At 38.2% G+C, this 18,972-nt stretch overlaps 1 protein-coding gene across 3 annotated transcripts in view; it reads right to left on the bottom strand.

The window, feature by feature from the left end:
- The window catches only part of sphkap (SPHK1 interactor, AKAP domain containing), an 89,995-nt gene that overhangs the window by 28,027 nt on the left and 42,996 nt on the right, over positions 1-18,972 (bottom strand). For all 3 annotated transcript variants that reach the window (XM_066709664.1, XM_066709662.1, XM_066709666.1), the window contains exon 2: positions 13,491-13,566. In XM_066709664.1, the coding sequence (XP_066565761.1) occupies positions 13,491-13,534 (44 nt within the window). In that variant the 5' untranslated portion in view covers positions 13,535-13,566. The remainder of the gene's footprint in view (positions 1-13,490; positions 13,567-18,972) is intronic.

Genomic DNA, 18,972 nt, shown 5'->3' with positions numbered 1-18,972 from the left:
CAGGCTCCACTCATTAAAACTTCCTCCAAGATGTTAAGTCCCATTTCTTCAGCTGTACTCAACATGTATTATTGATTTCCCCTCTGAACTGGTTCTTTTTTCCCTACTGCTCAGTTTACCAACCTTATTGTAACCTCAGCTAAAGATAAAGAAAGCACCTCCATGAAACTTTATATACAATATTATAGCTCTCGGGTAACAAAAGGAGCATTTTGAATTGTGCTCATTTATTTACAGGTGCTGCTTAAGCATTTATAATCATCTACTGGATATTGCATATACCCCCTTGTAAATGTGTAATGATTTAGCTGAAGGAATGCACATGCTGTTTTTTTTCCAGGGTTATTGATCTATCCATCATTAAATCCGGTGGTTTGTTTGTGTGTGAAAATGAATGAAGGCCACAATGTAAAATGATCCCAAAAGTGCTTGTATTCGTCAATAAACAAATGTATATTTGTATGAATTTTAATTGGAACAAAAAGGGTTTCCTCACTAGCAGAGTAAGAATCGACTATGCATGCATTTTTTTAAACATGGTTTGAATTATAGACCAGTCCTGTATGTAATTATTGTTATTGTTATTAAATTTAGCCGACATAGACATTTGCGGTGAAGACATCACTCATCTATGATCTTAGAAAGTGATACTGACCAATAGATTATCATCAGCTTTCCTGTGAGATAATGCATGTCAGTAATTGATAACCCCCCAGAGACTAGTGAAGCCCCCGTAACAGTTTTCCTTTTAAAGCATTGAAGTTAACCCGTGAAGATACTATTGATGCCCCTTCTGCAAAATAACAACGCAATTGGACTTTTTGACCTGAAAAATAAAAGGGAATCGAAACCCTGTAACGGTCTTCATTTTGAGGTTTCACTTTGTATGACTTTTGCAAGAACACCAATTTGATTATTTAGATCAAGACCACAGGGCTGAATTTAGCTGTAAATGTGCGTCTCAGTCCCGTGTCACTGTACCCCACAGAACAAAGAAGTGCTATCCTGTTCCCAAGGCAAATGCTCAACACACTTGAAACACTAATGTATTCTATTCTTGTCATACGACTAAATTGAGCTGACCTGCAAGACTGCTGGGTGTGCTGGTAGGGCTTTACTGGTGGAAAAGCGAAGTTGTATAATGCTCCTGAGAAGGTTTTAGTGAAACCCTGCAGAATAACACCTCAGGATGGTGAAAGTAAGAGAACAGGCAGTTGAGAAAAAAACATATATATCACCTTGAGGATGCTCACAGCAGGATTTCAATGATTAATGTAACTTTACTGTTGTAGGCTCTTGTCAACTTCTGTTACCTTTTTGAACCCCTGTAATTCTTCTCCTCGGCTGGCACTGACACCAGGTCAATACATTTTCCTCCATACATAGAGTTGTTTTTTTGTTTATTTATTTATTTGCCTCATCTATCCATTTCTGGATAGATCCAGGATAAGGGCATCTGCCAAGAAATAAAAATAATAATAAAAATAATAATAATAATAATAATAATAATAAAAATAATAATAATAATAATAATAATAATAATAATAATAATTTCTCACTGAAACCCTTGTTTAGCCCAAAAATGCCAACTGAACAATACGCTTCTTTCTGCACAAAATACACGTGTAACTCCGAGAAACCTAAAGTACCATGGAAAAATCAAATGAGCATAAGACAGCTACAGTAATTAAATCGTGACCCTTCCAATGATAGTACAGTGGGTGCGAAAAGGCATAATTCATGGTTGGTATTCAAATGGCATTGTTACCACTTCATGTTAAAGTGTTTTGTTGTTCCTCTCGCTTCCCAAGAGGCTGCACATGTCATTCTCACTTTATCAGATTGGCTCTCTACGGTGCCTGGGCCCTGTCATTCAGATTAAAATCACAGACCACCAAGGCTAGAGTCTGATTGACAGTGGTCAATGGGTTTACGGAGGCCATGTAAGCAGCAGTAATTTTGCCCTATATTGCCCCTCGGCACTTTGAAGTAGAGTGAATTAGAGTGTGGAAGACTTCTTGGGCTAAATTTATTAGACACTTCTTGCGTAACATTAACGTGACCAGGAAACCAAATGGCCCGAGTTCTTACCTGAGGAGGCTGTGTGTTTCCTTTGGAGCAGGTGGGTTTTCTTTCTTTCTTTCTTTTTGTTGTCCTCATTAAACCCATATTATGCCCTTACATTTAGACTACTCCTATACCCTCTCCTTCTGCAAGCCTAAACCAAAGTGACATCTCTCTAGACTTAGTTTTCCATTGGATTGTAACCCTTCAAAAACTACAAAATCAAATGTAATTCCCTCTTTTGGGTAAGTGCCGAATTCTGACCTTTTTTTAAGCACTTTATATGGAACGTGCTGTTGGCTGATTCTGGTTGTGATGGTTTGTATGCTTCCAGCACTGCTTTTGGAAAGTTAAAGTTACTTGGTGGGTCTTGGTGGTAAAGTGCTTTAAAACAGCACTTAACATGAAAAGATGCCCTTTATAAATTGATCATTGTGACCACCGTTTCTTTATTAACAAGACATTTTAAACTTAAAGGTACATAATGGTTGAGCAAGGTGCATGAAGCAGATTGAGGAGAAAATAGATGCTCAGGAAACTAAAAAAAAGAGTACCAATTAATGTCACATGGCAGTTCGATCTGAAACAAACTGTTTTCCAAAGATGCTGTGCAATTTGAAAGACAATTACACTCCAGTGGTGTTCTTAGAGATGACCTAGTGATTAAAATAGTGTGGCACCAGTTATGGCTATGTACCATGTATGTTAACTGATTCAGAATTCCCGAGGCTACCATATAAATTCATAAAGAGACGCTCCAATAGCTTGATAATCACACCGGAGGGCATGCGATGAGGCTAAAAACAACACACAACAGCCTGAGGATGGTGTGATGTCATCAGGCTTTGCTCTTTTGGAATACGTGTGGCCAATCAGTGAGGAAAAGGCATTTGCATAATCTTTGAGCAATGTGCATTTGGAACTGAGAGGACTGTCATATGCAATAGTTCAATCATTTTATTTTGGTACTATATTTTTTGTAATGTTTGTTACTATTTTGGTAACTGAAAAGGAAAACGGGCAAATCGTATCCTTTATGCATATAATAGTAGTGTAAATCAATAAGCAGGAATATGGCCAGGAACGTGCAGTTTGATATTGGAGCATCAAAGCAGATCAAAGGAAATATATTTCAATATTCATGCAGTAGCAGAATAAACAAAAAAACAAAATGGTACTATGTACATTGTTCAAGCGGGCAAAATCCTAACCACAATCGCATTCTCACTCAAATGTACAGATGCAAGGCTTAGCTGTCAGCAATACACTGTTGATGGTGTAGTAAACTGATGGAGCTCCAAGGTTGGCCTGGCCATTCATAGAAGATTAAATGCTCTCTCAAATACAAATGAAACCTTTTTATTCTGGTAGGGCAGTAGTGCTATAGGTTTGGTAAACAACAATGGATAACTAGCCACACACTTCACTCTTAATCCCTGGGGTGCTTTCACCTGGAATTTGTCACAAAGAAGAATCCAGCACAATCTGCCCAGGAGCAGATGAAAATGTCTAAGACAAGGTTTCTGGGGATGTATTGCAAAAGTCTGCAACCCGTGAGAGAGAGAGAGAGAGACAAGGAGAGACAGAGAGAATAAAATTGTGTGAAGTGTGACAGGTAGAAAATGAATGAGGAAGTGAATCATGGAGCATTCTTCAGCAGAGACAGAGAGCTCAGACTGGAAGAAGCTAATTTCTCCAGCATGCAACCCACATCCTTTCAGAGCACCAACTGGCCTGAGCCCCTCACTATTTTCCCCACCATACTAATCAAGGGACATCTGGCACAATGTGGAGGAAACAACGGGGCTCAAGGCAGCAAACTTGTTTGTTTTTGTTGCCGCTGTTGAGGAGATGGTTTAATTCCAGACAGAATTCTACTCCAGCGCATTACTGTGACAAGAGATTGATACGAACTTGAAGCATGGTGGAGTAATGTGTGTAAGCAAAGCACACAATGCGTGTTGGGATGACTCACTTGAGTACCGGCATATTCGGCTCTGAATATTTATTTCAAAGAGGGCATGTGTGTGTGTGTGTGTGTGTGTGTGTGCGTGCGCGCGCGCATCTGTCTCTACGTCAAAAGAAGAAATTACTGACAGAAGCAATAACTACGTTCAACCTATCATCTGCACAACATAACCATTTGCACATGTTTAGTGATTTCAGCTCTTATTCAATTAAAAGGTGAGGAATTGGCAAAGATTACTAATGAATAAAGAGACTGATTGAGGTAAATGTGTGTGGAGGTGTTTCAGTACCTTGAAAATTGCATTTTGTAATTTTGCTCAAAGATAAGACAATTCTCATTTTCATTTTCCTGGGAATAACAATGCTTTATTATAATATGTGTTCTTCATTATAATAACACTAGTAAAAGTAACATGAAAATAAGTAACAGCAACATACGTTAAATGCAAAAGAGCCTCAAGAAAATCCCCGAGTTATTTTCTTTTGTTCTTTTCCTAGAAGAGTGCATTTAATAATTTCATAAGTCATATATTCTAAGAGCACTGACACAAAGTTAGTGTAATGCGTGCAGTGGCATCATTGATCAGTCTTATCACACCCCATTTTACAAGACCTCCAGCCCTTTTCCATGATTAATTTGCTTTCTTTTATTTGTTTCTTCTCCTTTCTTCAGTGTATTTTTTAAGATACATTTAAATAACACATTTGTAGCCAATTTTATCTTGACGTTTTTAATGTGTTCATCTAATATCTATTATACCTGTATGCTATTATTCAATGAAATATAATAAAAATTTAACTTACACTTTCAAGCTTAAGGTTTTTGATGAGCTGTATAAAGACATTTATATTATATATATTTAGATGGGAAGCTTAAGAACAATGGAGTGATGAATATTATTGCGTATCAAAGGAGAGAGAAAATTGAAGAAATAATCTGTGAGCACAGGAGGTCAGCTCTTAAGAAAGAGCAGTCTGTGCCACAGAAAGTGACAAGTTCACCCTGAGTGAACTTGTAACATTTCAATTTAATTCAGAATTCATTTTATAAATGAATAAATAAACTGTTAGGCTAGATTTTCTTTTCATTAGTCATTCTGACATTTGACTTATCTAATATTTTTCCCATTGATAATATGGAAGAGCTGCTTCTCAGTGAATGTCGTTCGTCAGCCAACACCAGTAACAGGACAAAATTTAATTTTTTAGAGACTACATAGCCATTTTATTTATTTATCCCCCCAAGGATTATGAATTATGCAGGGGTGATAGGAACAAGTCTCCTAACTAGTTGGAAAAACAGTGTGGACAAGAATAATAACTACATAAGTGCTAGCAATTTATGAAGTTCATGTTTTTGATGAGGTGATAATTAACATAAGAATTTGTGCAGTGCAGAAGAAAGTTCATTTAAAAAGATAATTTCAACTTGAAATTGGAGTAAACAGCTCCACTAGCAATTTTTCCTGTGATCAGGCTTGATGTGTGAAGGCATTTTCAACCACTTGCACAAAGAACATCATTAATATTTATAATTACCATGGAAAATGCATTTCCAAACAGGTGCTTTGACACCAAATTCAATTGTTACAGCTAACTAGCTGCCTGTAAGTATCTGATGCAGCTGTGTAACATGAATACATGGTAGCAGAGATAAAACTGTGAGAAACAAATTCACAGAAAACATTCAAAACTTTAAATCAAACTTACTTTGAAATGCAGACCCTCGATAACAAATCCAGTATTAGCCTTGCTAATGGGAGACACAATCCTCTTAACTGATGTGTTGATACTGTGGTATAAATTCAAATCATATTTGTTGCCTGTCAGTTTACTTGAAGCCTATGCCTCCAATGACATATTTGCTATTAAATTAAAACAAAATGTTTTGGTTCAGTGAAGCAGAGCCTTTCCATAAGAATTAAATATATAAACACAGGAAATGCTGTTGAATATGAAAACGAATAGGAATCAGAATAGAAAAATGTCACTAAAATGAATGTCTTCTAAATTAAAATGTTTTGGTTTGGATATATTTCTTCACACTGGAAAAAATTGGTATGAACACATTCACAAAAGGTCAATATCAAGCTTGCTGACAGCAGAAGAAAGACATGAGTTTAAGATATGAAAGGATTTCAAAATTCAAAAGCACTTACAACAATTTGCTGAATTTCAGGCCTCTTTTAAGGGAGATCCATAAAAATTGCATTTTTAAGATTATATAAACTATTATAGAGTGAACAGCTCAAAGTAATTTAAAGAAGAATTAAGGACTAAAAGCCTTCTGTTTGTACTGACCTATTTTGCACAGGTTGACATTTTCACAGCAGAAAAGAATCACAACGGATTTATTAACATTTTCAGCTCAGCTTGTAAAAGTGGGGTTTCCCCAGGTATCAGTGTAAGGACTACTGCTCTCTCTCAAATTAAGTAAATAAAATGACCTTGAATTCTGTATTCCATTGCAATTGTTGGATCTCACATAATTCTAAGAGGTAACCAAGATAGTATGCATTTCTCCAAAGTAATAGGATAGGATAAGAAGAGATTAATCTGGTATAAATCTATCTTTGATGCTTTTTTTTTTTTTTAAATGGCAAAAGCTTTGTAGTAACAGATTAAAAATGAATGCTTTTAGAGGCAGGTAAGAGTGCCACAGAGCAGTGGTTTTCAAACCGGTCCTGGAGTACCCCCTGCCCTGCTGGTTTTTGTTCCAACCTAGGTCTTAATTACTTAAATGGAATGAATGGATTCAATTAAGCAATTATGACCTCAGTTGGAACAAAAACCAGCAGGGCAGGGGGTACTCCAGGACCGGTTTGAAAACCACTGCCAGAGAGAGATACGGAGACAAAGAAGTGGATTGCTGAACGGTGCGAACTTTAATTATGAATAGGGATTACAAATTGGACTGGTTGAATTAGAGCCCTGATACTGTATGCAAACTGCCGACAGTGTTACGTGTGGTGGAGAATGCGGGCAGGCGCTGTGGCTTTGCAAAACAAAATAACCCAAAAAGCGAAAAGAAGAAACAAGGGTTGGTGGTTTGGTTAGATCTTAGTTGGAAGGTTCATTTTTTTTCCCCAGTAGTCCTTTAAAACTGTCTCTCAGTAAAAGCATGCTCCTGTGGTCCAAGAATTCTGTCATTGACGGGCATAACTCACTTTCTTCCTCATTGAGTCTAACTTCCAGGCTCCGAATCACTGAACTAACTCACTTTTGTCCAGTGAAAACAATTACCATAACATAAAGGGTTCCATTACATTTTAAAATGACTCAAGCCATTTAATTCTATGCCAACATGTGAAGAACATAACTGAAAAAGAAAATGACAATCATTTTCTTGCTGCTGGTCTTGATTATGGAAATTGACGTAATTTCTTTTCAAGCACTCTCTCACGGCACAGTGCCCCTCACGTGCCCACGTTCCCCATAACGAATCTTTGCTTGGCGGCATTTACGGTTGAAAAAGACTGTTATTAAGCGGGGACCCTGTGTGAGAGTTTACGGTGCTGAAAATTTTAAAAAAGTTCTGAAGTATTTACTATTTGAAAAGTAAACTTGGTGGAATTTTCTCAGCAGAAAACCTATCAGATTCATTCAGATATTATTGACATTATATTTTACCATTATTGAAGAGAAAAATCGTGACTGTTTTCTTTCATAAATATCTATCTATCTATATATATATATATATATATATATATATACACTCACCTAAAGGATTATTAGGAACACCTGTTCAATTTCTCATTAATGCAATTATCTAACCAACCAATCACATGGCAGTTGCTTCAATGCATTTAGGGGTGTGGTCCTGGTCAAGACAATCTCCTGAACTCCAAACTGAATGTCTGAATGGGAAAGAAAGGTGATTTAAGCAATTTTGAGCGTGGCATGGTTGTTGGTGCCAGACGGGCCGGTCTGAGTATTTCACAATCTGCTCAGTTACTGGGATTTTCACGCACAACCATTTCTAGGGTTTACAAAGAATGGTGTGAAAAGGGAAAAACATCCAGTATGCGGCAGTCCTGTGGGCGAAAATGCCTTGTTGATGCTAGAGGTCAGAGGAGAATGGACCGACTGATTCAAGCTGATAGAAGAGCAACATTGACTGAAATAACCACTCGTTACAACCGAGGTATGCAGCAAAGCATTTGTGAAGCCACAACACGTACAACCTTGAGGCGGATGGGCTACAACAGCAGAAGACCCCACCGGGTACCACTCATCTCCACTACAAATAGGAAAAAGAGGCTACAATTTGCACAAGCTCACCAAAATTGGACAGTTGAAGACTGGAAAAATGTTGCCTGGTCTGATGAGTCTCGATTTCTGTTGAGACATTCAGATGGTAGAGTCAGAATTTGGCGTAAACAGAATGAGAACATGGATCCATCATGCCTTGTTACCACTGTGCAGGCTGGTGGTGGTGGTGTAATGGTGTGGGGGATGTTTTCTTGGCACACTTTAGGCCCCTTAGTGCCAACTGGGCATCGTTTAAATGCCACGGCCTACCTGAGCATTGTTTCTGACCATGTCCATCCCTTTATGACCACCATGTACCCATCCTCTGATGGCTACTTCCAGCAGGATAATGCACCATGTCACAAAGGTCGAATCATTTCAAATTGGTTTCTTGAACATGACAATGAGTTCACTGTACTAAACTGGCCCCCACAGTCATTAGATCTCAACCCAATAGAGCATCTTTGGGATGTGGTGGAAAGGGAGCTTCGTGCCCTGGATGTGCATCCCACAAATCTCCATCAACTGCAAGATGCTATCCTATCAATATGGGCCAACATTTCTAAAGAATGCTTTCAGCACCTTGTTGAATCAATGCCACGTAGAAATAAGGCAGTTCTGAAGGCGAAAGGGGATCAAACACAGTATTAGTATGGTGTTCCTAATAATCCTTTAGGTGAGTGTATATATCTATATGATATAGATATAGATATATATAGATAGATAGATAGATAGAGATATCTATCACACATGCACACACGCCAATACATTCAAGACCTTGCATTACAAATACCCTATACTGCTTCATAGCTTTTCTAAATGTTTTGTCTTCATTTTCAAGTGGATATGGCCCAGAAATAGAGAAAGAAAATCAAATCTGGCATTGAATGTGGTTGAGCCCCTCCAGGAAATGTTGGCAAAGGACTAGTGGGTTTCTTTTAATAATTATAATAGAGCAAAACTAAGTGAACCCAAACCAAAGCAATCTAACAGATGGGATCTTTGTGGGGAGCTGTTAACATGTGAATTTTGCCATCAGCTGCACAGCAAGTCTTTTATTTACCATGAATTTGATTTGGTGAGTGGATATATTTATATATATGTGCATGTATGTATGTATATCTTCGTAAATGACAAATGTTATCATACAGAAAACATGATAAATTATTTTTAACATATATAATGAGCTGCATTACACATGCTCTAGACATTTAACCAGAAAAGCCACTTGAAAGTCCCACAGTTCATTAATTTGGTCTGACTTCGATACTTCTCCCACATTGACTTCTATCACACCTCATCAGACAGCAGAAATTGTTAATACATAATGAGTTCAAATCTTTACAATGACGATGAGATAACAATTAGTGGTGAATTTACATCTTCAGTTTCCTTAACAAGGACCAGCAAACAACTTCTGCTTTGCTCAGATGTTCTGTTGTTGATGTAAGTAAGTAATTTTGTAAGTATTGTAAACATGGTATACAAACTAGTGCTGGACATGGTTTTGTTTCCTATTGGTTGTACATTGATCTATGTTATCAATCTAAATGCCAGAACCACAGACTAACAAAGACCAAAATAGAAACAAATACATGAATGAATGAGGCAACGGTTAGAAAGGGTAAAAATAAAAATACGGCGCTTAAAAATTCATGAACAAAAGGAAGTCATAAAGAACACAGAGCGAAGTATCCGATAAAATTCCTGTCAAGTGTGGAATGATCAACAGGCCCAGGAAAGTGTTTTCTAAATTTACACCCATATTACTTTTGCATTCCATTTGTTGTTTGACTAATGTGTTAGTTTGCTTCTATCATTTATTACATTTTTTGGCATGTTGCTATAACTGCTGTACTTCATACAGCATGGTAAAATTGTTCTTAATGCTCAGAAGGCATGAAATGAAATGGCCCTGTGACTCAAAAATGAGTAAACTCAAAATGAGAATATTTAAACCAATACCTGTAATAAACAATGTATTTGTTTAAATTATTTATCATATACAATTAAAATTATTCCATCTGCTTTTTATACCTTGCATTTATAGTATACATTGCATTAAAATATCTATATAAATAGCTAAAACGACTAACAAATGGCATGTTTTTTGTGAGTGGAATGAGGTTAACGGAAGTATCCTAAAGGCTAAATTGAATAAATAGTGGTTTCAGAATGATTAGTAAGTAAAATATAAATGGTTTGTTTTGGAAATAGTGTCAGTCCACATTACTTATTATTTAGTCAAATCAAGACAGAAATAGTATTCATACAGTGTTTCTGATCTGCCATATAACAGTCGTAAAAAGTGACAATTATTCAGTATTTTTTTTTTTATATATATATGCAATAAGCTAAAGGTCAAGGTAGTTGGATGTTGTTGGGTTTGTTGGATAGTAGCAGTTTAAAAAGGGAAACAATGTAGTTTTGTCACGGTCCTTTCCCTTAATCTAAACGCAACAATTAAAGCATTCATATCTCCCCCACACCTGAATATGATATTCCTGACTCCTCCATATGTCCTGCGAAATAGATCACATAACTGATAGGGAGTCATCAGCATCCTACCTATCTGGAAGACCTATAACTCAGTCACGCCTGTCCCAATTGCTATGCTTTGAAACAAATTGAGGAACATTTATCCTCATCAACATCCAGCTACTACTATCAGGGTGGTATATTGCTACCATTAAGAAACAAACACACAAAAGGTAAAACAGAGAAGGCATACATGTTGTGGACTGCCACCATAAGGTGACAGAGGATTTAATGAAATATAGTAGTTGTGATTAATTGAACTGCCACTCTTTCAATTACCTTATTGGCGGTCAATATCTCTATAGAGAACCCCCTTTGTGTTTTGACTGGTAAAAAAACCTCTGCTTACATTGCAGAATAAACCAGTGGTTCAGAAACGACTGGTTTCTTAAACTGACTAAGGGCTGGATTGAATCAAAACTTTGACCCACCACCTAGTAGAAAACTACAAATCTATTGTAGTGGTTACATTTATTATTAGAAGTGGCATCTTATTAAAAATGAAGCTGCAACTGAGTATAGTGTTATAGTTTTCTATTAGCGGGTAGGTCAAACTTTTGATTCAATCCGGCCATAAGAACAGAATTGACTACAAAGTAACACACAATGGGCTGAGAGTTTGGGTGGATTTTAATGAAGACCTGCTGAGTAACAGTGGCCTCAGTGGGTTGCCTTTGGAGGCTTGTTGTTCTGCACTGTTGTCATAAGGAGATACACCACCCCCATCCTATGCTTTTGGGCTATGGGCTTGCAGAGTTTGCATTGCACTTCTGGTTAGGCATGCTGAAACAATTTGGCCCAATGTGCTTTTAAATAATTGGTGGTCATTTGCAAAGTGGTGTGTGTGCACGTCTAATTGTGTGCAGTGCTCTGAGACACTTGGGTGTAACAATACCTTTAGCTTGAATTGAACTGAATTGACTAGAGAGAGAAGAGAGACAGATGGCCTTAAACTGCACGTTCCCCAGGATGTGCGTTTTTATCCAGCTGGTAAAAGGGTTGAAGTGTGGAGCTGAGTTGCCTTCCAATTTCAATTGCCCAACGGGATACAAACACTATAGCTCTGTCGTGCTTTACACGATTTGGGTGAACATAGAACAGTGCGCTGAATTAAATAAAGAACTTTTGGATTCAGAAATAAATTTGGTTTATTACCATCAGCATTGTAGGAGTGAAACTAGGCCAATGTTATTTTCCTCCCTTCTGCTATCAAAGTTCAGAAAAAGTTGTTCTGCACATCAAACAACCAAACAGGTGGCAGCTATACCAGAGTATCCGGAGGCTTCTCGGCTTCTCATTGACATTGAAGAGAAACTGCCTCCTTTAATTGCTTTACTGGCTTAAACTGCAATCGATGTCTGCTTTATATGCAATGCTAAACTTGTTAGATCTGAAGACATATAAAACTATTAATGGAAGGCCAATAGAATTTCTGAATATTAAATCAAGTGCATTTCCCATAATCCCCTTTTACTAAAAAGATTACGGCAAGAACAACAAACAAACACTTGTGTAGGACTTACAGCGTGCTAGTTATATTTTCCCACTGCAATTTAGTTTTGCTTATGGATCAAAGCCCATCACAGACGAAAATTATACAGTGGATACCTATATGAAACACCCGATTATGCAGCTGTTATGGAAGCACAGACGGCACAATCATTGCACATTGTTCCTGATTATAAGTGTTCTGTGTGATCATAGGTCCTGCCCAATTTTAATCTGTGTACAGTTGATTACACCTGGACCATTTCTTTATGCATGCAACAGCAAATGCATGTCTCCAGAAGATTACATTACTTGACTCAGGAGAGCGAAAAGAAAATAGCCCCAAAGATAGTGTGGACGCACATACATTATGATTAGATTTATTTTCTCTTTAGTGATTTGTTTTTATGACTCCCTCTCTTAAGTACAACATTTATAGCTCTCTGTTGGATTAAGGGCTTTAGAAAAAAAACAATATCAGATGAATATAACTGCATCGCACTTGGATCAGTAACATTTGAGAACCACCATGATTTCCAAGTAAAACAGAAAGAAATTTAAATTATCCTTGCTGTAAGTAATGCTGTTCAAATCCTTTTCAATTTATGACTGTGCTCAATGGTTTCAATCAATAGAAGTTGACAAAGGAAAAGCATGAACAAACTAGGCAGGGAGAAATTACTGTTCTTCAAACTACGCCAACGCATGCTGTGCAAGTTCTTCATACAAGTTAAGAGTAGTTTTCCAGAAACAATAATTAACAAACAACTCTCCATTCACAATCAATGCAGAATAAAGTATTAAAATGTAAAGCCCTTTGAAATTGAATAAGGGTTGCTCTTTCGGTTCGGTATTTGGTAAATACATTATCTTTTAATGATGAGCATAATCGTTCTAATGTTGCCACAGAAAGGCAAAACTATTGTGCATGTGTCTTAAATTGTTAAAAGCTCTTGTCAGTTGTGTTGGATGTAGCTACTGTAGACTCCACTTGCATTGCGATTGCGTACCTTGTCTATTCTCACAAAGGGAAAGCATGCAAGTGCAAGGATCGATTTTCCTAATATTTAATTTTTCCAGCAGTATTTTTCTGTATAAGAGCTGTAGATAAAAGGCATACACAAACTGTGAAAGCTGTCACAGGAAACAAAAAACATGATGTTCAATAGATTCTCTCTCACCTTTCTGTTAAGTTCTTCAGCATGTTGAACAAAACACTTAACATATCTTCTCAGCTGGTACGAAAGATAACCTCATCTGTAAAACAAACGAACATCATCAATTAAAATATGCCATGCACATATAGATGATGCAACCTCTATTAATGCATGGTTTACTAGGATAAAAGGAACATTAACGTAAGGCGCAGATTCAGAATAACTGTTTATTGGTGCTTCCAACTGCACTCTCTCTTTGAGAAGGGTACAGTTTAAGTTGTGCTATTTAATGTACCTTTGTATGGATAATGCTTAGGATCTGATTGCATTTTTGTAATTCTCCTATCATACGAGATTCTCTATTCCAGAGATTAGACAGTTTGTTCTTGTGTGCTAGGCAACACCTGTTGTGGTGTAACCAGGGTGTGAAGCATATAGAGAAAGTCACAATGACCTTTTCATAAGCTCAGCCTTGAGAAAATGAGAAACAGGTCTAGTATTTTATTGGAGAAAATAAGCAGCATGGTTTCTGTTCAGGTTTCAAGATCTTCATTTTACGGTAGACGCGTTGTCAAAATGAAACCAGCTTCCACTATTGAATCCAGCACATACGAAAATCTTTTAACCCCCTGCTGTTTTCCCTGCGGAGGTCACCGATAAGTCATGTGCTTCTGTCCACCTCTCTCAGACACTTCTTCCTCTGCCAATATCTACAGGTAATCTCCTTATCACCGCATCAGTCCTTCTCTCTGTGGGACTCACACCATTTTGTAGTTAGAAATATAAAAATAAAGATAAAGGAATTACAATTTCCTCAATTTGCAGTCCTCACTGCTGTTCAACCTATCGAGTGTCCTATGGGACTACCATGCCATTTGCTTAGGGGATGCTGATGCTGTTGCTAACAGGTACAATGCGGATATCAGGATATATATTTTGAGATGCAGGAAAATGGATCAGTTTACACCTGTCTGTCTGACTGTGGATTTAATATTTAATGTTTAATGTTAATGGACACACACACACACATATATATTGTCTATCTTAGAATGAAAAATAGATTGGAACAGTGTATTCTTGATTGACCCTCTTTCTAGAATCATGAACATACTGCCATCTCCTAAATTACATTAGATGCTCTCTTAACCAATTGAACTCTCTGGTTGTTCCAAAGGCATTAAACCCAGGTAAGTAGGTCAAGAAAACTAAACACAACACAGCAGTTGAATGCCGATCGTTGCACTTTTCAAATCCCAACTGAAGACCGCCTAGACGTACTGCAAAAAAATACCTTTATCCCTTACATTTGGATCAAAAGTCACACCGGCATGAACAGAAGCACATATGCGGTATATCAAGCTTTACCTATATTTGTCAATTCCACTACACGTTAATTACATTTTATATTTAGTTAACCATGGCATACCCCAGAAAGCTTTTAAAACAGTTTGTATGGAGAATCAGCAGAGGACGTCTCACACATATAGGTCTCCACGCATGAGAGTATGCTCCCCGGGAGAAGTCTGTCATGCCTTTGTCTGACATCAACAAGATGTCAACTTGTAACCTGGGCTCCTTTCATTGAAAAAGACAAGAGCAGTCTTTCACGTGTGTGAAAAGCATCTGTCTGGAGACCTCGAGTCCTGTCAACTGTGTCAGGCTACCATGCACGGGCACATCCAGAGGAATCAGCACGCTGTGTTTAGTCACCGACATGTCATTTCATGAAGAAATAAATTAAATCAAGTGCTTCACTGTTCGATGAACCAAAGTGGTGAATCATCACCCTTGTGTTTACTCACCAACAAAGTACTCCATCTAATCAGAGCCATTTTAATCATGCTTGTACTCATCAGACTTATCACTTAGTGATAGAATCAATACTGTTAAAGTTACTAAGCAGTGCACAGACTCAGAGAAAATACAAGTCTCCTGCTGAAGGCTGTACTACACTTTTTGTACTTTTTTTGCCTCTTCTTAAGGGTCTATTATTAGTATTTGTGATTGAGCCTGATCTGTGTAGTGCTGTTTTCTGTTGGCAACCTAGGGAAACTGAGACTAATCATACAGGTATAGTCGTGCTGGGAGTCTCTCACATACACTGACAAAACAGCATTGATTGGTAATTACTCAAATACGGATCGAAAATGTTTTGCAGAGGTCTATGATTACAACTTCCAAAACATTACACATAATGCATATTACTGCAGTATCCCTTGTGAGTTTTTATCATGGTAAACCTGCACAGTACTTTCACAGTCTCCAGTAGTGGACTGACCATCCGGAGCACAGGGGGAATCCCGGTGGGCCGGTCGACCTGTGGGACGGTGGACCGCAGGCACGATACAAAATATATATAAATATATTATCTCCCGGCCCCGCCCGTTTGACTGGGACGGCCCAATTATAAAAAAAGTTTTTTAATGGAGGGGCTAGAAAGTTGATTGACACGGACCGGCCCACGCCCCTTCCTTCTCACACACGTTCACACACTCACATGGACTGACAGTGACGTGACCACAGGACATGGATGTATCAGCTATAGAGGGAAGTCTACTTCAAATTTGAAAAATATTGTGGAAAAGCAACAGTAAAAGTAAAGTCCCTTGAGTCAGACGTTAACAGATGTATTCGGTAGTAGTGCTGCTATTAGTGCCAATGCCAACAATGTGCATATACACTCACCTAAAGGATTATTAGGAACACCATACTAATACTGTGTTTGACCCCCTTTCGCCTTCAGAACTGCCTTAATTCTACGTGGCATTGATTCAACAAGGTGCTGAAAGCATTCTTTAGAAATGTTGGCCCATATTGATAGGATAGCATCTTGCAGTTGATGGAGATTTGTGGGATGCACATCCAGGGCACGAAGCTCCCGTTCCACCACATCCCAAAGATGCTGTATTGGGTTGAGATCTGGTGACTGTGGGGGCCAGTTTAGTACAGTGAACTCATTGTCATGTTCAAGAAACCAATTTGAAATGATTCGACCTTTGTGACATGGTGCATTATCCTGCTGGAAGTAGCCATCAGAGGATGGGTACATGGTGGTCATAAAGGGATGGACATGGTCAGAAACAATGCTCAGGTAGGCCGTGGCATTTAAACGATGCCCAATTGGCACTAAGGGGCCTAAAGTGTGCCAAGAAAACATCCCCCACACCATTACACCACCACCACCAGCCTGCACAGTGGTAACAAGGCATGATGGATCCATGTTCTCATTCTGTTTACGCCAAATTCTGACTCTACCATCTGAATGTCTCAACAGAAATCGAGACTCATCAGACCAGGCAACATTTTTCCAGTCTTCAACTGTCCAATTTTGGTGAGCTTGTGCAAATTGTAGCCTCTTTTTCCTATTTGTAGTGGAGATGAGTGGTACCCAGTGGGGTCTTCTGCTGTTGTAGCCCATCTGCCTCACGGTTGTACGTGTTGTGGCTTCACAAATGCTTTGCTGCATACCTCGGTTGTAACGAGTGCTTATTTCAGTCAAAGTTGCTCTTCTATCAGCTTGAATCAGTCGGCCCATTCTCCTCTGACCTCTAGCATCAACAAGGCATTTTCGCCCACAGGACTGCCGCATACTGGATGTTTTTCCCTTTTCACACCATTCTTTGTAAACCCTAGAAATGGTTGTGTGTGAAAATCCCAGTAACTGAGCAGATTGTGAAATACTCAGACCGGCCCGTCTGGCACCAACAACCATGCCACGCTCAAAATTGCTTAAATCATCTTTCTTTCTCATTCAGACATTCAGTTTGGAGTTCAGGAGATTGTCTTGACCAGGACCACACCCCTAAATGCATTGAAGCAACTGCAATGTGATTGGTTGATTAGATAATTGCATTAATTTGAAATTGAACAGGTGTTCCTAATAATCCTTTAGGTGAGTGTAGTGGCCCATGCCGAGGAACATGCCGCTGAGTAGCGAAAGAAAGAGGCAATGACAGCATAGCTGGTACGATTGTGAGTCTAGCAGCACAAGCAAGGTCAGTGCTGTGGCTACAGTTGAAGCGCTACGCAATGGGGAGCCAGGGCAGGGAAGGAGATAGACATTGATGACAGTTCAGTGCGTTCTGTAGAACTCTTACAGTTTACAGAGTGTGTGTTCTGTAGAACTCCGAGTCTGAACACAGTGCTGGAATTAAGCCAAGAGAACACCATTCTACACGTTGCTAGAAAAATGCAGAAAGTGCGTCCGTTGTAGAAAGGATGAGGATTCGACTTACATATTAGAATTTAAAACCAATCAAAGTTGTGAGAAAAGTCATGCGACTACCTGCTTCCCCACAAGAAAATATGAATAAAAATGGACGAAACCGGTGTGGGACCGGTGCATTTGTACTTATAAATAGTAGAGGTCAGTCAAAAATTATTAAAAGGTCTCATGATTTTAATGTAAATTTAAGGTAAATTGTTGCAGAATTAGTTGAATATTGTCGCTAATCATATATTTTGGGATATTTTAAATGATTCTGTACTTAACTTTAAACCCCTACTGTTTAAAATAATTAAAAGGCTGTGATTTAGGAAATTATAAGTTAAATCAAGGGTTCAATTAATTGAGAGCTTGGTTGGATCACAAACCAGCAGAGTAGGGGGTCCTCCAGGACCAGGATTGAGAACAACTGTCCTAAGAGAACACATGGTGTGCAACAATAAGTATTCATTGCCGTGCTTAATAATAGTACCATAGGAATCATGGAATAGAATAGACACATTGAAACTTCTTCCTATTTGCAGTCAGGTTCATTAACACATTTATTTGCTTAATAATATGAATTATTATAATATAGCCTAAGTATGCAAAATGCTGATGATAAATATTAAATATTACATTTTCATATAATTGGCTACCCATAAACATTCGATCTACATTCCCTAAAAATATTTTGTAAACAGTATAGACTGGTGTCCCATATTCCATATTCTAGGAAAATGCAGACTGTGGTCCCCTCAGTTTTAGTGGACAATAATAGATGTGACGCAGCTCGGTGTTGGTATTCAGGGCTGGTGTGTGAACATGCGTGTGTTGGCGGGGTGTTGGGAGTATCCGCGGGCTGGTTGTGATGGGCCAATCTGGGTTAAGGTCCATGGCCGTTTTTAATGTCCCAATGTCTGAATCATTGTTTACCAACCATCTCCATGCTGTAAAATAATTGCCCTAGTATATTACAGTGCCCTTTTTGGTATGATTTGATCTAATTGCAAATACAAGAACGAGTACAAAATGAGGAAAACTACACTGCCATACCGAAGTAATAACAAATCAACATTAGACCGCACTGAAACTTAACTGGCATATGTAAACTGCAGTTCTTTCTCTGTCACAACTAAACAGTGTCAAAATATGAGAAGAACTGATATACTCAGTCGAGCAAGAGGCATTATGTTTTTTAAAGAGAGATCACAGTGAGTGACTAATGATCTGAATGCCTGCCAAAGTTGGAATTAAGACACTCTTTAAATGTACTGTACCAGATTATAAAAAGTGATTAAA

This window comes from Amia ocellicauda, chromosome 7 (genome assembly GCF_036373705.1).
Source record: "Amia ocellicauda isolate fAmiCal2 chromosome 7, fAmiCal2.hap1, whole genome shotgun sequence".
NCBI classification, from domain to species: Eukaryota; Metazoa; Chordata; class Actinopteri; order Amiiformes; family Amiidae; genus Amia; species Amia ocellicauda.
Note: the sequence above shows the minus strand (reverse complement) of the source record. Positions and strands in the feature narration are given on the sequence as shown.